The sequence below is a fragment of the Falco rusticolus genome, chromosome 10, assembly GCF_015220075.1.
Source record: "Falco rusticolus isolate bFalRus1 chromosome 10, bFalRus1.pri, whole genome shotgun sequence".
Classification (NCBI taxonomy): Eukaryota; Metazoa; Chordata; class Aves; order Falconiformes; family Falconidae; genus Falco; species Falco rusticolus.
The window spans coordinates 22541003-22562762 of NC_051196.1; the positions used below are offsets into that span (position 1 = coordinate 22541003).

Here is a 21760-nt window from a genome sequence, read left to right on the forward strand (position 1 = left end):
GACCCACTAGGGAAGGAGGGTATCCCGGTGCGAGCTGCTGGGCCTGGGATGCGAGGAGGGAGAGGCAGCTGTGAGGCTGAAGCTCGCTCTGATTCCGGGAAGCGGAGTCATCTGTCCTGCCTGGGCCACCCCATGTCCTGTGCTGGGGAGCAGTGCCACCCCGTTCCGCAGCCTGGGGCAGTGTCTCACTGGCACTGGCACACTGGCACTTTTTGGGGTGTCTCCAGAGAGTTTTCAGGGCCCCTGGGCATCTCCTTTTCAACATCTCGGTGGCAACTTGAGAGCATGAATCCGGTTGGGTTGGGTTTGTGTTTTTTGAAACAGAACCATAATCCAAAGTTTTTCCAGGGGGTGGCAAAGCACCCGCAGCAGGGTGCCTGCACTGGGCTGGGCAGAGCAGGGGAGGTGTCACGGTGACCCCGGGGAGGGCAGCGGCTGGCCAGAAAATGGGGCTGCCGGTGCATGTCCCCCTCCAGAGCATCCAGAGAGAACCCCTGCCTGGGGAGGGCTGCTGTGTGTGGGTCCCAGTGAGCCTTGGGGGCTGCAGAGCACCATCCCATGCTGGGGTGAGCCCAGCGGCACCCGGCTGCACCCCGACTCCTGTTTTCTCTCCCCAGAGCTCATCCTCACAGTGGTGTTGGAAGCAGCTTCCCCATGGCTGCAGCCGGTGGCAAGGGGCCGGTGGGGACCCCACTCCTGCCAGCCTGCTCTGCCCTGCTCCTGCTCGGCGTCCTGATCTACCTGGGCGCCCTGTGCGCTGCCTGCAGACGGTACGCCCTGCTCGCTGCTTTCCCTCCTGCCACTGGGGCTGGGGGTCCCTCGGTGGCGTTTGCACACGTGGCTGGGAGTTCTGGCACTTGCTTCTCTGCTTGCCCCGAGCCCCTGGCTGCAGCCCCAGCACAACTGCCTGGCCTTATCCTGCTCCCCGGTGCCTTGCTGACCCCAGCACAGCCCCTGTGCCCAAAGGCCTCGCAGGAGCAGCTTGGGGAGTGCTGAGCTGCGCGTGGGATGGGCAGGATGGGTGATGTTAAGGGGGATGGCAGTGGTGCACATTTCAGTGGAGTGCAGAATGCAGTTGAGACTTCCCCAGCCAGCCTGGGGCCCTCTGTGGGCCTGGTGAAGGAGCAGGGTTGTGGGTTTGGGGGGGTGCTGCTGCTCCAGTGAGGGGCAAGCAGTGATGCCCATCGTGGCCAGGCTGGGGTCCCAGGGCACCCACTTCTCACCCCTGCCTTGGCCGCCTGCCTTGGGCTCAGCCCCGCGTCTTCCCACAGAAGGGGCAGGAAGAAGAATGTCCCTCCGGACGGAGTGAAGCTGGTGGACGAGGTAAGCACATGCTGGGGGGCAGGATCAGCCCCAGGGGAGCTCTGGGCCCCCCAGCTCCCAGCCATGAGCCTGAGCGTGTGCATCCCCCTGTTGCAGTCCCTGCTCAGACAGACGCAGCTGCGGTCGCTCAGCAAGTCCGACACGAAGCTGCACGAGCTGTACCGGGTGAAGGCCAGGGGTGACGGTGAGTGGCTGTCGAGCCGGGGGGGCTGGCGGGTGCCTGCAGTCCTGTGCTGCCCGGTGAGCGCATCGTGGCATGCACAGACATGCCATGGCACCCGTGTGCTGCTGGCACAGGGGTCGGTGCTTGCTGCATCCCCAGCATCCCCCCATCTCCTCTCCTGTCCCCACAGGCCAGCGGCCGGCCAGCCTGGATTTCCCCAGTCCCACAGCCCCCCCCCAGCAGCACTGATTCCCCGCACAGCTCTGGCATCAGCGTCCTCCTGCACCGTGAGCTGCCCCAGATCCCCGTCCCCGAGCCCCCAGCTGCCTCCCCGGCCCCCGACCAGACCTACTCCAACCTGCTCTTTGCCCCACGGTGCAAGCCGGTGCCAGACACCGTCTACGAGTGCCTGGCGGTGGGGGGCGAGGATGCCCCTGTGCCCACCGGCACCCAGGTGTCCCCCCCACGGGCTGGGCACGGGGCAGCCGATTATGCCTGTGTCCATAAGGTGAAGAAGACGGTGCCTGTGGAGGTGCAGGATGGGGCTGTGGCGGGGCCTCCTGGAGCACCACAGTACTGGGACGGCACAGGCCATGCCCCCCAGGCGAAGGTATGGCTGTGGGGGGGCTGTGGGGTGGGGGCACAGGGCTGGTGCTGCATGGGGCACACAGGGGGGGTGTCATACCTTGCCTCCCTGTAACACCTGAGTTTGGAGCAGGCTGTAAATTAGGCAACTGCAGTTCCAGCAGTGCTTTTGGAGGGGGGTGCAGGATGAAGCCCAGACCCCAAGGTCAGGCGATGCCCATACTGCTGCTCTCCACACCCTGCAAAAGGCTCCCTGAGCTGCTCAAAAAGCAGGATCCCCGATACTTAATCCACTGCCAGGACCCTCCCAGTGGCTGTGGGAAGCTGGGGGGGCATGGGGATACCCAGTGATGGGCAGGGATTGCTGTGACCCTCCATCTTCCTTTTGCAGCTAGAAGAGATGTACTCAACAGTGTGCAAAGCCACCAAGAAGAGAACCCAGGTTCCTGCATCATCCCTGAGGGAGGGGGGTGCTGGCTGGCCACCCCCCCACCAGGCGGAGGGTGCCCCAGCCAGGTGCTGGTCTCCAGCAGCCCAAAGCCCCCCTGACCCCTGCTATGAGTCAATCAGCGAGAAAGCCTGGACTGCTCAGGGCCGCAGCCCCGACCCCGACTATGAGGCTGTGGACGTTAACTGGAAGAAGGTGGTGAAACGGGACAAGCCGAGGAAGCCCTGTGCACCCGAGAACCTGTATGAAAGTGTTGGCGACATTTGGGCAGGGGAGTCCCGGCGAGCCTCTGCCAGGACGGCAGCCAACGGGCTGGAGGTGTACATCACCAACCTATAGCATCCCCCTGGGAGTGGGGTCCTCACCGCAGGGTGGTCCCACCCCAGCCAGAGCCACCAGGGCTGGGGTTCCCCAGGGACTGGCTTTCCAGGGGACCGAGCCCCCCAGGGACAGGCACACAGGAGCCCAGTGCCAGCCAGGGCGGCTGCAGCCCTGCAAGCGCTTTCTGTGTGTATTTCATGTTACTTTTCTTTAAGTGTCCTTGCTGAAACCCATCCCACCGGTGCCAGCAGGCTGATGTTGGGATGCCCCGAGATGGGCAGTTTGCAGTGCTGGGTGCCATGTGGGAGCCCAGTGGGACAGGGCCGGTGTTGCCACCACGATGGGAACTGCTTCAGGACCGGTCCTGTTCTGGAGGCTGGTGGTGGCAGGGCTGTGAGCCAGCCCCATGGCCCTGGGCTGCAGGATCAGGCCCTCATCAACAGGGTTATGCCATAAGTGAGGGTCTCTGTCTTCTTCCATCTGCCTGGGGAAGCCCCCAGGAAGCCAGGAGCAGCTTTGCTCCCATCACTGAGGGTTCCTGGTGTGGGGGCCTGGGGCCAGCCCTGTGCCTCGGTGCAAGGCAGTGTAGACTTTCGGACACGTGTGATGGTGTTCCTGTGAGCAGCCATCTCCCAAACACCATTAAAAGGCTGAGAGTGGGTTGTCCTTAGGAGAGAATGCTCTTAAACTGGCTCTAAACGCCTGGTTCTGGTGCTGCTGCTGCTGCTGCAGCAATGCTGTGGGGCTGGTGCTGGGAGAGCGGCTTTGGGTGCAGCGGATCTGTGAGCGGGTGCACCTGCCTGCCGCCCCCTCCACGGGTTTTATCCACCATTGGGATGTGCAGCCTCCAAGAGCTGCTGAAACAGGGTGGCCCGTCCCAGAGCAGGGACTTGCTCTGGGGCTTTGCAGGGGGTCGGAGCTGGGGAGCGTTTGCACGGTGCTTGCTGCCCTGCTCACCTCCATGTCGCTCCTGTGGGTGCTACAGCCCCAACGGGTGCCAAAAACCTGTGGGAGAGCTGGGTGTGCGCCCCCAGCCCTCGGATCCCAGGGCTCAAACTTTCCTCCTTTCCTTCCCCAACGGGGCGTTGGGCATCCCTGCCCCAAGGGGTGCCTGGGGCCCCCCAGGCTATGCACCGATGGTGGCCCTAGTCCCACTGCCGCCTCCCTGGGTGTAACTCAGGTGGCCAGGGGCTGCTGGAGTTGGTGGCACGGTGACGCGGTGCAGCAGAGCTGGCGGGCAGTGCAGTGCGGTGCGGCGGGCGGGCAGGAAGCCACGTGCCTGCCATCAGCAGCTTCGCCCCTGCATCACGGCAGGTGACACGAGATTAAAAACGAAAACAAGGCGCTCGGCAAAACCTGCTGCAGACTGAAGACATTGAAGCTGGGAGGCAGCTCGGGCGCTTGTGCCACTTTGTCAGCCCCACACTTGGTGCCAAACCACAGCCGCTCGAGATAGAGGAGTCGGCCCCATCAGCTGCTCCCATCCCCCTGTGAGATCAGGGCGCTGATAGAAAATGGCGTAGGGCGGCTGGTGCCGATGCTCTTCCTGCTGCCGGCCGTGCTGTGCTGCGTGGGCTGCCCCGGCCGTGGCCTTCCCTGGCTCCCTTCCTCCATCATCCTGTCCCGCAGCTCTCGAGGGTCCCTCCTGCACCACCCCAGTCCCCCAGAAGCTGCGTTTGGGCCGCACCACCCAGGCGTGAGAGCATCACATCCTTGCGGGACCAGAACGGCTTTGCTCCTGGGGCAAGGTGGGATGTGGGCATGGCCGTGCCGCTTCCCTGGGGAAGGCTCAGCATGGCACTGGGCTGCGCCTGCGCCAGGGAAAGCTGCTTCCGCTGAGCTGGGGGTGGCCAAAGCATCTCCCAGACGTGCCCCAACAGCAGTAGGAAAAGCCCAGTTGCCTGTAATTCCCACTGCCTGCAGCACTCAGGGGAGCCAGGGTCAGTTTAATGAAGGGAACAACTGCCCAGTCCTCGGGGCCACACGCACCTCGGCTGGAGGCGCAAAGCCTTCAGGATGGATTCATCCCGAAACATCGCCTGGGGTCTCGTGGTCTGGCTGGGAAGGTCACGGTCCGTGTCGGAGCGAGGAGGGTGGGTAGGGCTGGGAACCCCCCCCGGGTGCGGGGCCCTGTGAGCTGCAGGCTGCCCGCTCCTCCCCACCCATGGGAGCCCGCTGGAGGCCAAGGTCCCCATCCTGCTGCCAGGGGCCGCTGCTGCAGGGACAGCACTGCACGATGCTGTTCCCACAAGGGGGAGTGAGCAGGAGCCCAGCGGTGCTGTACAGTGCTGCATGCTGTGCTGCATGCTGCATAATGCACTGCATGCCTCCTGGTGTTGCACGCCGCGCAGTGCTGCACTGTAGGGTGTTGCACAACGTACTGCGCGCTGCATGCTGTTGCACGCCGGGCGGTGCTGCATTCTGTGAGGTGTTGCATGGTGCTGCACGGTGTACTGTGCACTGCATGGTGTTGCACATCATGTGGTGCTGCATGGTGCTGCATGCTGCATGGTGCTGCATACTGTAAGGATCCGCACCCCATATGGCTCTGCAGCTCCTATGGCTCCGCACGCTGTATGGCAGCGTGCAGCATATGGCTCTGCACCCAAACCAGCTCCACACCCACCCGGCTCCACATGCCAGATGGATCCTGCGCAGCCCCGTACCCTGGGCAGGCTCACACCCTGCATGGCCCCGTACCCCCTGCAGCCCCGTACCCCTTGCAGCCCTGTATCCCCTGCATAGCCCCGTACCCCCTGCAGCACTGCGCCCTCCTGGCAAGCGGCCGGGCAGCTCAGGTGAGACGAGTGGTGCGGGCCTGGCCCTGACTCCCTCTGCAACCCCCCTGGCAGAGGGGTAGCCTGGCCCTGGCCAGGGCACCTGAGTACCACGGGGGCATCTCGCAGGGATGCGGCGCTGGGCTGGCACCCCGCGGAGCCACCCTGCCCGGGAGGGGGGTCAGGCTGGTGGCACCAGAGCCCTTGTGCAATGGGCAGGCGATGCTGCAGGAGTTGCACAACGCCGAAGCTGCTGGAGCCGCCAGCTCAGCGCTTCAGCCGGCGTTAACGATTAAACCAGAGTGGGGGGCAGCCGACGGAGCCACCCCTGGTCCCGCTGCGGCACAGCCGGGGCTGAGTCTCGTAACCCCGGGGGCAGGCGAGGCATCATGCCCGCGCCCACGTGGTGGGGCTGGCTCCTGAATCCCTCCGGGACCATGCTAATGGGGGGCGAGGCCAGAGGCCACCGGCACTGGCCACCGGCGCTGGGGACGAAGGCTGCCCTGGCTGCGCTCCTCCTCCCATGCTCCCCGCCAGCCCCCGCGATGCTCCTGGCACTCCTGGCATGGCTGGGGCAGGTTGGGGTCCCCGCGGATGCCGCTGTTCCCAGGGGGATGCTGGTGGCTCCCCCCCGTCCTGCAGTATGCAAGGGGACCCTGTGGGTGGCCGTGGGGGTGACACCGGGTCATTTGGCTGGGCATGTGCGGGGGGGGTCCTGGTTTGCCGCTTATTTTTTTCACGCTTACGAAAGCGCCTGGGCCCGGGCATGGCGCAGGGTGGAGGTGGCACTTCCAGCCACCCCTGAGGGCAGGGGACAAGGGGCGGCCGAGCACCCCGGGACACTGGCCCCTCTGCCACACTGGGGACCACGCTGGTTCCCTCAGGCAGGGAATCCCCTGGCCCCAACACCCCTGTGGCCCCCCAGCCATGGGAATCACCGGTGTTGGCCAGCGCGGGGGGGCCAGGCGGGGGCCACCAGCCAGGACAGCCACACGGACTCTGTCCCGGCCTTCAGGCTGCGGGTGGGTAAATCAAACAGCAGCAGCGCCCGGGCGGCCCCACACCAGCGCCCGGCGCCCACAGCCCCGCAGGCTTCGGGTGCGTGAGGAGCCGGGCACCGGTAGGCACCAGCCAGGGCTCCCCAAGTACCCCGGGCACCCAGGGCACCCCATGCACCCCAGCACCCCATGCACCCCACGCACCCAGGGCACCCTGTGCACCCTGCACCCCATGCACCAAGCACAGCCTGTGCACTCCACATATCCCAAGTACTCCATGCACCCCAAGCATCCAGGGCACCTCATGCACCCCAGCATCCCAGCACCCCAGTACCCCATGCACCCCAGGCACACAGGGCACCTCATGCACCCCAGCATCCCATGCACCCTGCGCACCCCAGTACCTTATGCACCCAATGCAGCCAGGGCACCCTATGCACCCCAGTACCCCATGCACCCCACGCACCCAGGGCACCCTATGCACTCCAGTACCCCATGCATGCCAGGCACCAAGGGCACCCTATGCACCCCAGCACCCCCTGCACCCCAGTGCCTCATGCACCCAGTGCACCATGCACCCCAGTACCCCACGCACCCCTGTAACCCCTGCACCCCAGTATCCCACATACCCAGGGTACCCCCTGCACCCCAGTACCCCATGCACCCTGTACGCCCCAGTACCCCCTGCACCCCAGTACCCCATGCACCCTGTGCACCCCCTGCACCCCAGTACCCCCTACACCCCAGTACCCATGCACCCAGGGAACCTAGGGGCACCCTGTGCACCCTATGCACCCCGTGCACCCGCTACCCAATGCGCCCAGTGCACCCCAGTACCCCACGCACCGCAGTACCCCATACTCCCCATGCCCCCCAGTCCCCCAGTTTCCCCGAGCCAGCCCTGGTGGCAGTTGGCAGCATTCCCTGGTGCCGGGCAGGACCCCCCCTCCCCACGGGTTGGGGACCCCTTTCCCGCTGGGACCCGCCCCCCCCCCACGAGCTCCAGGCGCGACCCCCCAGCAACCACCATGGCTTGTGGGCCGGGGGGCTGTGGCTGCCGGGGGGGCTGTGGCTGCCGGGGGGGCTGTGGCTGCCGGGGAGCCCCGCAGGAGGCTTCCAGCGGCTCTAGAACTCGGGGGGGAACTTTGGGGGACCCCCGAAAGTTTTGGGGAGTGTAACTTTGCGTGGAGCCCTGCGACTTCGGGGGGTCGCCTGTAACGCCTCAGGAGCCCTATGATTTTCGGAGGGGAGGGGCAAATTTTGGGGACCCCCCCTCCCAAGTTATAACGCCTGAAGTTTTCACCCTGCAGCTTCGTGGGAGCCGCAGGAGTTCTGGGGGGCCTCCGGGCGCGGTAAGCCCCGTATTTTCGGGGGAGGGGCCCTTAATTCCGCTTTATGATAATAAAATCAGAACTTTTGGGGCTACCCGGCAACTTTTGGGGACCCCCCCGGAGTTTGGCGGGAGGCGGAAGCGCCTTTAGCGGGGCCGCCCGTGGCTGGGGGAGTCCCGGGGTTAACGGGGTGGGGGCGGGGGTGGGGGTGGGGGGGAGGGGGGGTGTTTTTTCGGGGGGCCCCGCGGGCCGCGCGCGGAGCGGCGGGAGGGCGGGGCGCGCGAAGATGGCCGCTGCCGGCGGGGGCGTGTCGCGCTGTGGGCGTGTCTCAGACGGGGGCGTGGCGCGGCGGGGCTGAGTGACAGAGGGCGAGAACCAATACGAAGCGAGGAAAGCGGCGCTCTCGTTCCAACTTGAGGAGATTGACCAATAGCGTGGGGGCTAAGGGGCGTGGCCTGGCCGGCGCCGACACCGGGCCGCGCGCGGCGGAGCGCGCTCCCCCGCCGGGCCCGGCCCCGGCCGCCGCCGCCGCCGCTTCCCCCGCATGGAGCCGCCGCGCCCGCCCGCGGTGCCACTGCCCGTCGCCCGCCGCCGCCGCCGCGACCCGCCGCCGCCCCCTCCCCCCGAGCCCGGCGGCGGCGGTGACGGTGCTGGCGGGGCCGCCCCGAAGGTACCGGGGGCGGCGGCGGCGGCAACCGGGGTGGGAACCGGGGGAGGCGGGGGCGGTGACAGCTGACAGCGGCCCGCCCGAAACTTTCCCCGCTGCTAAAATGGCGCCGCTCGGGGAGAGAAACTTCGGGGGGGGGGAAGAGGCGGCGGGGGCGCGGGGGGGGACACACAACCCCCCCCCCCCCGCGCCCCCGCCGCCTCCCCCACCCTCCCGGTGTGATCCGTCCGCCGGTGCCAACGCGCTTTGGGCCAGGCTGAAAAGGGGAGGGGGGCGTGGGGGGGGGTGGGGGGAGGATCCTACTGAGTCCCATGGTAGGGATCTACTCCCTGGGCTCTCCCGCCGTGGTCCGGCCCGGGGGGGATCTGGCCGCAGCCGGGGGGGTCCGCTCCGTGCGGGGGATGCTCCTGCCTTGGAGCCACCCGCTCGTGCAAGGATTGGGTGATCCCAGGGTGTGTGGGGGGATCCCTCAGGATCTGCTCGGAGAGGGATCTGCTCAGCCCGCTCGTGAGCACTGCACCCTGCTTGGCAGAGCTGGGGGATGATTCCTGTTGGATCCCAGCAGGATCTGCTTGGGATCTGCTTGGAAGGAGCTGCAGGGTGATTCTTGCTGGATCCCAGCAGGATCTCCTTGGGATCTGCTTGGAAGGAGCTGCAGGGTGATTCTTGCTGGATCCCAGCAGGATCTGCTTGGGATCTGCTTGGAAGGAGCGGCGGGGCGATTCCTGCTGGATCTCAGCAGGATCTGCTTGGAAGGAGCTGCAGGGTGATTCTTGCTGGCTCCCAGCAGGATCTGCTTGGGATCTGCTTGGAAGGAGCTGTGGGGCGATTCCTGCTGGATCCTAGCAGGATCTGCTTGGAAAGAGCTGCAGGGCGATTCCTGCAGGATCTGCTTGGGATCTGCTTGGAAGGAGCTGCAGGGTGATTCCTGCAGGATCACAGCAGGATCTGCTTGGAAAGAGCTGCAGGGTGATTCCTGCAGGATCCCGGCAGGATCTGCTTGGAAGGAGCTGTGGGGTGATTGCTGCTGGGGATCTGCTGAGTGCCGGTGCATGGGCAGGCAGCGCTGCTGGCCCGGAGCAGAGCAGTCTGCTGCAGAGCTTAGGGGGATCCCTGGGGGATCCCAGCCTGACTCCGGGGGACCTGCTGGGTATCTGCCTGGAGAGGGATCCGCTCAGTGCTGCCACACAGCTAGAGGACGGTGATCTCTTGGAGCAGACCCCATCCGCTCCCTGCTCTGCACAACTCCAAGAGGAAACCTGGTGGATCCCAGCCCTTTGGGATCTCCCAGGAATGTACCCTGGAGGGATCCGCTTGGTGCTGACAGTCACCCAATGGGCACGGCTGTCTTGAGGCAGCCCTGAGGAGCACGCAAAGTAGGCACCTTCCTTCATGAGGCTCAGGGCAGATCCCCACTGGATCTGAGCCCTGGGTGATCTGCCCAGGCACAGCTTGTGGAGGGATCCAGCTGGTGACCGAACTTGGCCAGCAAGTGCTGTGACTTGGGTCAGCCCTGTGGGAAGGGCTGCTCCCTGCTTCTTGGGGGATCCCCACAGAGCCCCAGCCCCAAGGAGATCACCTGATCACCAGGGCTCTTCCTGGAGCGGGATCCACTTGGTCCCAGCACTCAGTCAATGGGTGCTGCCATCTGCAATTGGCCTGGCAGGGCTGAGAGTTTGTTTGCTGGTCTGCATAGCTCTGTGGGGTGATCCTGGGCGATCTGCTCAGGGAGAGATCCGCTTGGTGCTGTCACGTGGCATGTGGGGTGCTGCCACCTTGGAGCCATGCTGCTGGAGGTTGTCAGGTGTTCTGGCTCTGTGGAGATCCCCGCTGGATCCTGACTGTGGCTCTGGGGATCTGCCTGGCAAGGGATCTGCTGGCTGCTGACACTCAGCCGGCGAGTGACAGCGCTGGGAGCAGCCTGGCCAGAGGACATTGGCTGCTCTCGCCTCTGCAGAGCACTGGGGAAATCCCCAGCTGGATCCCCACCGTGACCTGGTGGGATCCACTGGGGATCTACCCCAGAGGGACCCACCGAGCAGCCGGCAGGGTCCCACGACAGCCCTGCCTGGAGGCGCTGATCCAGCTCCCCCGGCCTGCCTCCCCTCCCCTCCTTGTTCGGGGGGGCTATCCCCAGGGATCCACTGCTGAGGGGATCCCCCGGTGACGCGCTGTCTCTCCGCAGGCTGCTCTCCCCTGCGGCGGCCGGGGGCTGCCGGCGGGAGCCGAGGGCTGGCTGCCCGCGCCGGGGGAGCCGCTGCCGCGCCGGGAGCCGGCCAGCCAGGAGGCGATGCTGCGGGTGCTGGACGCCGGGCTGGAGCGGTGCCTGGCGCTGCACTCCCCCTACATCCCCGTGCCCCGGCACAGGTAGGCCCACGGTGGCGGGGGGGGGGGTGACAGCCGCCCCCGCGCTGAAACCTCCTGCAGCACCAGCCTCGCGTGGCGAGCGGCTGTTTTATCGCCGGCTGCGAGAGGAGGACTTTGGCCGCTGGGCCACGGCGCCGGGGGCTCCGGCTGTGGGCGGCCACCCCGTCCCGTCCCATCCCACCCTGTCCCATCCCATCTCATCCCATCCCACCCCGTCCCGTCCCATCCCACCCTGTCCCATCCCATCTCATCCCATCCCACCCCGTCCCGTCCCATCCCACCCTGTCCCATCCCATCTCATCCCGTCCCATCCCGTCCCGTCCCATCCCACCCTGTCCCATCCCATCCCGTCCCATCCCATCACGTCCCATCCCACCCTGTCCCATCCCATCTCATCCCGTCCCATCCCGTCCCGTCCCATCCCACCCTGTCCCATCCCATCCCATCCCATCCCATCCCATCCCATCCCATCCCATCCCATCCCATCCCATCCCATCCTATCCCATCCCGTCCCGTCCCATCCCATCCCCTCCTGTCCTGTCCCATCCCATCCTGTCACCCCATGCCATCCTGTGCCATCCCGTCCCGTCCCGTCCCATCCCTGCGGCACCACGGGCGCTGCCCAGCCCCAGTGATGGAGCCACGTGCCGTGTACGAGCCCTCGAGGGCTCCGGCAGCGCTGCTGCCCACCAGCGCTGTATTTATCCGTCCCGTGGCACCAGAGGTTTGCAAAATGGCTCCTGCTGCTCCTGACCTCTTGCTCTTTTTTTTTTTTTTTTTTTTTTTTTTAATTTAATCTTTTTTTATAGTTGGTCGGTTGTTTTTTTTTTTTGCCCCCTTCAGGAAGTTGTTTGGCCCCGGCTGAGCAAACCCCGTGTTTCTCGGTGCTCGGGGCAGGATGCAGCTGCCGGTACCCCCCCAGTGCGGGGCTGCCCACGGGCGTGTAGGGTGTCTCGTCCCCCCCTGCCCCCCCCCCCCCCCCCCGAGTGGTAAACACGGCGCGTTGGCTGCCTGCCTGCACTGCTGCCTGCACTGCTGCCTGCGCCACTGCCCGGCCGGGTTTCCAGTCTGGCTGCTGGGACGATGCCAGCTCAGCCCAGCAGCTCAGGGTGCTGGGGGGCACCCATGGGTGCCTTCGCAGGTGGTGGTGCCTCCAGCGCGGCATGGCCACCGTGACCCTATGCCCCCTGTGTGCCCCCTCCCCAAGTCAGCCCTGTGGGGAGTGCAGACCTGACTGCTGTGGGTAGGGGGTTCTGGCACCTCGGTGGGTGATGGGGAGGGGCAGAGGGTCCTGGGGGGCTGTTGGTCTCGCCGCAGCCCCTGTGTTGCTCCCGCCGGCAGGAAGCTCTCTGGCAAGGCAGGCATCGATGAGGTGATGGCGGCCACGGTGCTCACCAGCCTCTCCACCAGCCCGCTGGTGCTTGGTCACCCCCCGGCCACCCCCGCCCCAGGTGAGAGTGTGCCCTTGTCCCCCCCCATCCCTGGACACACATCCCACGGCAGGACCTGACCTTCCTCCTCCTCCTCCTCGCCAGAGCCCAGCGGCGAGGTCTGGAAGGAGGCGCCTGCCATGTCCTCCAGCTGCAGCAGCAGCAGCAACACCAGCGGGGACTGGAGCTGGGACCCCCCTAGCGACCGCTCCACCCCCTCCACCCCGTCGCCCCCCCTCTCCAGCCACGTCCCCAGCACCTTCCTGCCTGCCCCACTGCCGGACGAGGGCCCTGATGAGCCTGACGGCACCCACTTCGTCTTTGGAGAGCCCATCCCGCGGAAGAGGAAGGTGGGATGAGGTTGGGGATGAGGCTGGGATAGTGAGGGTGGGGGTGAAGAGGAGGGTGATGTTGGGGAGGGTGATGATGGGAGGGATGAGAGCGAGGATGGGGATGAAGAGGAGGATGGGGTCAAGGAGGAGCATGGTGAGGATGGGGATGGAGGAGGGTGAGGATGGGGGTGAAGAGGAGGGTGAGGTCAGGGAGGGGGATAGTGAGGACAAGGGATGAAGAGGAGCATGAGGTTGGGGGTGGGGATGAGCTTGGGGATGAAGAGGAGGATGAGGTTGGGGATGGGGGTAGTGAGGACAGGGATGATGATGAGGATGGCGTGGATGGGGATGAGGTGGGGGATAGTGAGGATGAGGATGGGGATGATGACGGGGAAGAGGTTGGGGATGAAGAGGAGGGTGAGGATGGGGATGGGGATAGTGAGGACAGGGATGATGATGATGAGGATGGCGTTGGGCGTGGGGATGATGATGGGGATGAGGTTGGGGATAGTGAGTATGGGGATGGGGATGAGGTTGGGGGTGGGGAAGAAGAGGAGGGTGATGCTGGGGATGGGGATGACGCCGGGGCCGGGGCTGCCGGCCTGACGCCTCTCTCCGGCAGAACTCCACCAAGGTGATGTTCAAGTGCTTGTGGAAGAGCTGCGGCAAAGTCCTCAGCAGCTCCTCAGGGATGCAGAAGCACATCCGAACTGTGCACCTTGGGTAAGCGCATGGGGGTCCCCCCGGACACCCCCAGAGTCCCCCAGTGCCCCCTGCGGGGTCCTGCCTGGGGGGTGGGGGGAGCCGCCCCAGCCGGACCCCGCTCTCCCTGCAGCCGGAAAGCCGACCTTGAGCAGAGCGACGGTGAGGAGGACTTCTACTACACGGAGCTGGACGTGGACGTGGACTCACTAACAGACGGGCTCTCCAGCCTGACGCCCGTCTCACCCACCTCCTCGGTGCCGCCCGCCTTCCCTGGCCCCGAGGCGCAGGGGCCGCCGCTGCCGCTGCCCGAGCTGGCGCTGGGCTCCCCCCGCAGCCCCCCGGCCCCTCTCAGTCTCTGCCACGTCCACACTGACCACGCGTACCAGGTGAGGGGGGGCGGGGATGGAGGGGCTGCTGCTGCACCCCCCCCATCACCACCACCCTGCAGCCTCCCCAGCCGCTCGGTGTCGGTTGCGGCGAGCCCTGACGCCGCAGCGGGGGCTGTGTCCTCTCTTTGGCAGGGCTGCCCGGCCCCCCACCGGCCACCAGTGCCCCCCACTGCGCCCGCCCCACCGCCACCCAAGCCGCCCGCCGTCCCCAGGTGAGCCACCACTGCCCGCGCCCCTGCCCTGGCCCTTCGCGTCCGTGTCCTGTGTCGTCGTGTCCCCCCCCGTGACGTGTCCCTCTGCCGCAGGAGGCCGCGGGGGGAGGCCAAGAAGTGCCGCAAGGTGTACGGCATGGAGAACCGGGAGATGTGGTGCACGGCGTGCCGCTGGAAGAAGGCCTGCCAGCGCTTCCTCGACTGACGCCGCCACCGCGGTGCTCCCTCCTTCTTGCACATTTTGCACTTGAGGTGCCTTCGCGCCCCCCCCCGCCGCCCCGGGGCCCCCCCGGACTCAGGGAACGGCCCCCCCAAAAGCTTTATGCACACAGCCCCCTCCTCCTCCCTGCCACGGAGCTTGTGCCCCCCCCCCCCCTCCAGCCCCCTGGCCTTTTTATTCCCCTTTGAAAATAAGCTAAATCCAACCCCTCCAACCTTTCCCGGCACCGCGGCGGGGGGCTGGCGGGGGTGGCCAGCTGCTCCTGGACCCCCCCCTTCCCATGCCAGGTTGGGGACCCCCCCCGGGGCCGGGGGGCTGCCATTGCTCAAATAAGCTGTGCCTGCGGCCGGCGGGGGCTCGGCAAAGGGGGTGTCCGTTCCTGCCCCCCACCCGCTCCTGGGGGGCACCCCCAGTGCCCAGGGCACAGGTGGGCGCCTGCCCCCCCCCCTTACCCCCCTCCCAGGGGTTTTTTACTCTTTGTATCGTCGTTTCTCTCTATTTTTCGTATCGGGGGAGCAGCTGCTCCCGCCGGGGCGATGCTCCGGGAAGTGCCTGCAGGAACGCGCCCATTTGCACTAAGCCAAACTGCACAAAGAGGTTTCTTTTTTTTTTTTTCCTCTTTTTTTTCTTTTTTTTTTTTTTTTTTCCTTCGTGTGGTTTTTATTTTTTAAATAAAATATATGAAAATTCGTATTTTTAAATACTCCCTCCCAGGGCATGAGAACGCACTGGCTGCAGCGCTGCGGCTCTGCGATGCCTCCAGCCCTGGGGGGGTTTTAAGGGGCTTTATTCCCTTCAAACCCCCTTTCCAGCCACCCACCCCAACCCCTTTCTCCCCATTATTCCCATCACTTGCCTGCCCAGCCAGTGGCTCAGGACCGGGTTTGGCAGCCCGCCCCCACACCCCTCCCCATGGAGGGATGGGTGGGATGGGGACAGGGCTGCACCAGGGCAGGCACCCGCCTGGCAGGAGGGTTCCCTTCCTATCAGGGACCCCCCCCTTGCAGGGGGTCTGACGGCTTCGGCCCCATGGGCCGGGCTGGTGCTGTGCCAGGCTGGGCCCCCGCTTGTCCCTGACACGGCGCCAACGGGGACGTGACGTGTCAGATCCAGAAGAAAAAAAAAATAAATATTTGGATTTTCTTTTTATTTTTATTTTTTTATTTGCCCCCAATTATTACGGTTCTTTACTTACGATGGGCTCTGCAGGGTGGGGGGCAGCCCCCGGACCTGGTGCTGTCACCCCCCTCCTGAATCCCAAAGCCCCTGGGGATGGCATCATCTGTGCATCCCCCCAGGAGCTGGGCAAAAGGGATTAATTTAATTTCAAATAAAGCCCTAAAAATAAGAAATTCGCCCCCAACGCTCACACCCGGGGGGGGGGGGGGGGGGGGAGGGGAAGGAGCCACAGGCACCTATTTGGGATGGGCAAAGGCAAAGGGGCATCACTGCAGCTGGGGTGTGCTGGGCTTCCCGCGGGGCGAGGGGGGTTTTGGGGTGCAGGGACCCCCCGGCCGCCCCCCAGCACCCGGGAGTGTGGGGTGCTGGGCCCTGCAGCACCGCTGGGCTGCAGCTGGGTGGTGCCCACGGCCCCGCCATCGCCCCATCCCTCCGCCAGCAGCAGAGAAATAACAACACATTAAAACCCCAACAAAACCAAGCACCGACCTCCAGCCGGAATTGTAGCAGCAATTTCCCAATTTATTGAAACTGATTGATTTTTGCAAGTATGTCTAAGCTAAATCCCATCACAAAGTAATTCTAACCCAGAGGCAGCCGCGGAACTGGGAGAGCGACTAGAAAATAAGGTCATAGTTACCTGAACTACATTTACAGAAAATCAGTACAACACAGCCATGTTCTCCCACTGCCCTCTGGTTACATCTCCTCAACCTCCCCGAAATATTAAACACATCTTCAATACAAACACAGGTTTATAATAATTAATATAAAGTCAGTATAATATAGAATATTCCCAGCAAAAAAAATAATAATAGTCAACCGTCTTCAAACGCTGTCCTTTTTTTTTTTTCTTGTTTAGCTTTATTTGTGTAGACAGGTTTAAAGCACGTTGAAAAATAAATATATATGAAAGCATACACACAGCACTCTTACTATGCAGAACTAAAAAAAAAAAAAAAGGCAGAAATTCAAAACACAATATAGAATCTAAAAAATAAAAAGAACCATTAAGTATGGCTTTCTTAGGAGTTGCACATGTCACAGAATGAGCTAAAATAAGATTATCTTTCATAATATTGCAAAAAATTCCAGTTTTTGCATTATTTTCATGGAGTTTCTTTCCTAAAGGGCGATGTGCAAAACGGGAAGCTGGAGGTGGGGGTGCCAGGGGGCTCAGCCCCAGCGGCAGCCGGGCCACCTGGGGGGCATGAGCCGAGCCCCTGCTCCAGCCCCTGGCCCCAACGCGCGCCAGCCCCCCAACAACGCGGCTTTCGCTTTGGAAAAGCGGAGTATTTAAAGGCATGAGTCGAGAGAAGAAACAACGGGCCCTAGCGCCAGGGCGGGTTTCCTTTCCTAAGAAAACTGCTCCCTGTGTAGTCCCAGCGCTGAGTTGGGATAAAAAGGAAAAGGAGCAGGACGGTGGCTCCGCCAACCTCCCCGCGACGCATCCCGCTCCCACTGCCCCGCAAAGTCGCTCCCAGCTGTGGGGCTTTGGGGTGACCTTAAAACACACCAACCTGGGGACTTCATGACATTTAAATCACTTATTTTTTTTGGAACTAAACTGTCAGAAGGCCACACACGAGCCTTGTTTGTCCCCTGTTTAAGGTACTGGCCAAACGCAAGGGCAGGGCAGGACCCCCATCCCGCGGGACATCTCCCGGAGGGAAGGGCAGGACGATGCCAGAGCACCCCATCCCGTGCAGGACAAGCACGGCTTGAAATGCTCTTTCTACTCCTGGCACTCTCTCGTGTGTCAAAAAAAAATAACAAGGACAACAAAGAAATTCCGGGAGGAACATTTACAAGTACATACAACGACTTAAAAAAATTAGTTGCAAGTTACCGAGACCAAGTGTATCAATTTTTTTCTTACCAATAAGGGAGTTATTTTCTTTAAACTAAATCTGTATATATATATATATATATACACATACGTATATTTAGAAAAAATTAAAAAAAGGGAACCTCAGTGAAGTATACAAAGCCCTGAAGGGAAATACAAAGACGAGATGCTAGAGGTTACTCAAGCTAGCGCTGGACAGCACAGGCAAAATTACTGGGGGTTTGTTGGAATCTCAAAGAGCTGAAAAGTTTGCATAGGCAGTAGATCCCAGACGTGCCCGGAGAGGAGCCCGAGGGTTGCAGTTGCACAGAGCAACTAATGAAGTTTTATAAAGTTTCAGCATTTAAAAAAAAAAAAAAAAAAAAGAAAAAAAAAAAAAAAGAAAAAAAAAGCCCAAATTCCTTTTTCGAACCCAAGCCTCACAAAGCATCCACCGGAGCATGGAAATGTAAGGACTAATTCCTACATTTCTGAATCTGCACACCTCCATCAAAACAAAGCACTTCAAATATACATCAGGTGTTAGAATGACTTTATTTGGTATATATAGTGTATGTTAGTAATATGGAAGCATGTGCCAGATAATAATGGTAACATGGTGAAAGTTAGCTTCTACGTGGAGTTTCTGGTTTTCTCTCCTTTTTAATTTAATTCTGCATCCTCAGCTCAAAGAGCTTCAGAGCAGCTCTGCCAGGAGGCACCTCCGAAAGCCACCTGCCCTACTGCCCACCCTCAAAAAGAAAGGAGAAAAAAAAGGAAAGGAAAAGAATATAAAATATTCCCAAAGGAATTTGCAAGGTAAAGCTAAGCACCCGGTCACTCTGATCACAAAACCCGAGTCACCCAAGGGCGAGGGCAGGGAGAAGCGAGGAAGAGGAGGGCTCGGAGTGATGCTTCCGCTCCCCCCAGGAGGGGTGGGCAGTGGGCGCATGCACCGGCACCCGCGATGGGCGAGACGGAATGTCACCAAAACCCAGCGGCTGTGAAGGGGTCAGGTTTGGAAATTCTTTAAAATAGCTTTTTTTACATATAAAAAGCAAAGCTACAGATACCTGTTCAGTACTGTATCTATTTGTCTACACGCAACAGGTGATGCTGCAAGTTCAGGACCTCAGACACCCCCTCCCCCCTCCATATTTACAGGATAAATGACAATAAATACAAAGACCGTGCCCGGGGGAGCAGGTCGGGGCGGGGGGGGGGGGGGGGGGGGGGCACCTTGCGCCGGGACCCCCCAACTGCTACGGCTGGTGGGGAAATGACTGTATCAAGGTCTAATTGCACAACAGTGGGGTTCTGCCTTTTTCTGCATGGTAGGAGGGCTCTGCAAGGAGCCAAAACGCAGAATTAGATTTTTAGGATTAAAGTAAAGAGTTTCTGGGGGACCCTGCGCCTCTGTTCGGTATTTAAAGAGGGTCACCCACTCGCACCGGCTAGAAGCAACGAGCCTGACTGAGCCCAGGGGTCTGGCCCTGCCGAGCCCAGCGGAGGGGCTGAGGACCCGTGTCCCCCCCCACCGACACCGCAGGGGTCGGGAGCGGCCGGAGGCTCCAGTGAAGGGCATCGCCGGCGTGATGCGGGAGGGCGCAGGCAGGGAGATGCGGCCAGCGCTGGCGAGGGGCTGAGGCGCAGCAAAGGGGGTCGAACACCATAAACCCGGGATGCACCTTAAATCAGGGAACAAATGAGAACCGGCCGCCGGCGGTGCCAGGCCCACGGCTCCCCCCACACTCTGCCGCACCCCGGCACCGCACACCTTCAGTCCCTCCAGATTATTTGCTTTACTGGGGTTTATTGTACAAAATCCTTGTTCCTTGCTCCGCTGGGTGGAACCACGCTGCTGGCGAGGCCCCCCCTGCGCCGCACACCCCCCCGGAGCTCACCTGTCCCACCGCGGGGTAAATAGCACCTTTATCGTTTGGCTTTCTGGTAACGGGCAGGCGGCGGTGGCAGGTTTCAAGAAACCACCGTCACAGACAGCGTAGACAATTGCTCTACGGCAAGGGAAGAGCGAGGTCTTCAGCTTTTTTTTTTTTAATTATTATTCTTATTTAAAAAAAAGCACCAGAAGCAAAGAGGCGAAGGGTTAAAGAAGCTTCTACTCAGGAACGAGACAGTTCCAACGCACTTTGTTGCTGTTGTCATTCAGGTGTAGCTGGAAGAAGGCAACAGTGGCCGATATGAACAAGGAAAATCCAACTACCTGGAGCAGCCCCACAGAGCCAGTTAGGAGATACTGGGAGAAACCTGATTCTTAATTTTTTTTTTTTTTTTTAAAAAAAAGGTTTATTCAAAAACGTACATGGAACCAGTGCAGCTACAGCTGAAGGTTTTCACCGTGAATTCAGTAGGGGTTACACCTACGAGTGATGCACGAAAAATTTTAAATTAGCAGGGAAGAACAATGTACCCAGGTGAATCCTGGCCCCAGCAAAGTCCACCGGACAGGAGCAGCAAGATTTCCAGCCAGCTGGGGTCTCCTCAACCTGGCTTCTCACCCTTCCCAGTTCATCCTGCACTTTGCTAAATGCCTCCGTTCTGCTACGGTTTGCATATATTGACAAAAAAGGCAGCTGAGCAAAGGGAGGAAAGTGAAGGTGTTTGCAGAGAACAACGACAGGTAAAGAACTATCTGTCCCCATTACAGCAAAGGGCACTTCTGGGAGCACCCACACACACGTCCCTGCAACCGCGGATAACCAAGACTGGAAGACGGGACACGGGTAAGACGCCAGTAGGTCCAAGAAACGTCATAGTCTTTCTGTCTTTGATGGCAATTCTTTTGGAAGCTAAGTATCTAAGAAAACAATTTGTAAGGCTGTAATCTGACCTGCCTTTCGATCTATTTGGCTCCATAAAAAAGAATAAAAAAATCTCTTCAAATAACTTTGCAAAAGGCCTGTTATCATCAAGGGAAGCCCTCCAACACGCACATCAATTTGCCTTCACAACGTTAGCTTGTAATTCCACTGCTGCTGGGATTTTAGCACACAGACAAGGTGTTAAAAAAACCCAAAACAACAAAAACAAACCAACCAACAACCACAAAAAAAAAAAAAACCTGCTTCGGACACAAAAATCTCCCTGGCATTGGTCGAGGGTGGGAAGGTAGGAGGACTCGTGCTCCCCCAGCCCCCCCGCGGTGCAGCGCTCGCGCCCGCAGGGTCCCCCTTGCCCAGGTGCAGCCCGGCTGGTCCAGGGGGCGACCGCGATCCGGGCTTGTCCCGGAGGGAGAGGGGGGGAAGGCGAAGTCAGTCGTGTCGAGGGAAGCGACACTGCTAAGACAGTATCTGAGTGGAACAGAGAAGGACTTGTTTAGAAAACACAAGAGTTATTTTGCACACATGGACGACAACAAGGCTATTTAGTTTTCCCAACATACTCCTTCCTCCCCCACCCTCCCTCCCCCTACAAATATCAGAGCGAAACAAAAACCAAAAAAAAAAAAAAAAAAAAATCCCTAAGAAATCCAGGTAAAATCCTTGTCGTTCTCCCCAGAGTTGTCCTGCTCCTGTGGAGAGTCGACATCTTTGTCATCATCTAAAATCACGTCATCTTGTGACATGCCCACGTCATCCTTCCACTTGATGTCGTCGTCGTCTCCCATCTCCTCGTCTCCTTCCACTTTGATGTCATCTGGGTCTTCCATGTACTGCCCCTCCCCAGGGTAGCACTCGTCTGGAGACCCTTCCCCCCCGTTGTGGTCCAGGTGACCAGCGATGCCTCGCCCAGAGCAATCGGCACAAACTCCGTGGCGGCGAGAGCCATGCTTTATCCCCACACTGGCCGCAGACATGAACACTCGGTTGCACACTTTGCAGACGTATTTTTTATCTTTGCTGTGGACCTGGAAAAGAAGAATGATCAGAAAAGTTAATGCCCAGGGAGAGGGATGGAGAGCTGCAGGGAAGGACTCGCTCCCCCATCCTTTGCAAAGGCAAAACCACCGCAGCCTGCGACTGCAACCTGAGATTGTCGTGGGCTCTTGTCGTGAACTCAAACCCGCTGTGATTAATTACAAAATTAATCAGTAGAAAATCCTTTCAAGACTGCCTTTTGATTATCAAACTAGCAGTTTTGAGAGGAACTTGTATCATTTCATTTTTTCCTCCCCTTTTCATTTCTTCTGGGGTGCAACAGTTGCATTACTCTACCACCACGAGGAGGATCTTAAAAAGGAAGAAAAAACCCCACCACCACCAAGCCCCAGTTCTCTTCAGACCAGAGCAAACCAACCCACGATCAAACTGCTGTTAACATCACGTTAATTCAGCCATCTCCCTCCTGATCCCACTGCTGCCAAGACCCAGAGTAGGAGCACTGTTAACGTACCCAATCTCTCTCAAGAAGTGCAGCTGAACGTACTTCTATAACCTTAATCCTGCCTACTCCAGTGGCTGAAAAATGGTTTGTCACAAGTGTTTCTGTTCTATAAATCACGCTGCAGCCTACGTCCAAGCGTGC

At 61.0% G+C, this 21760-nt stretch overlaps 3 protein-coding genes across 10 annotated transcripts in view; 2 read left to right on the forward strand and 1 right to left on the reverse strand.

Moving 5' to 3' along the window:
* The first annotated feature begins 490 nt into the window (after positions 1–490).
* On the forward strand, positions 491–3513 carry LIME1 (Lck interacting transmembrane adaptor 1). The gene is given in 6 exon segments (XM_037402568.1): positions 491–770; positions 1272–1323; positions 1420–1507; positions 1677–1723; positions 1725–2096; positions 2463–3513. Coding segments are annotated over 6 exon segments (1071 nt in total). The 5' UTR covers positions 491–654; the 3' UTR covers positions 2859–3513.
* A 4977-nt stretch (positions 3514–8490) lies between these two features.
* SLC2A4RG (SLC2A4 regulator) lies at positions 8491–15417 on the forward strand. Its single transcript, XM_037402669.1, has 8 exons — positions 8491–8616; positions 10799–10980; positions 12322–12431; positions 12516–12760; positions 13365–13465; positions 13578–13833; positions 13969–14048; positions 14142–15417. Exons 1-8 carry the CDS (start codon positions 8491–8493, stop codon positions 14251–14253), a joined length of 1212 nt encoding a protein of 403 aa, XP_037258566.1. The 3' UTR covers positions 14254–15417.
* A 531-nt stretch (positions 15418–15948) lies between these two features.
* ZBTB46 (zinc finger and BTB domain containing 46) overlaps positions 15949–21760 on the reverse strand; it is a 59656-nt gene continuing 53844 nt past the window's right edge. For 5 of the 8 annotated variants that reach the window (XM_037401953.1, XM_037401950.1, XM_037401954.1 and 2 more), the window contains one exon: positions 20757–21143. In XM_037401953.1, coding sequence (XP_037257850.1) covers positions 20757–21143 — 387 coding nt within the window. Of the gene's footprint in view, positions 21144–21760 lie in introns of all 8 variants that reach the window. The other 3 variants (XM_037401956.1, XM_037401951.1, XM_037401958.1) reach the window with 1 other exon arrangement.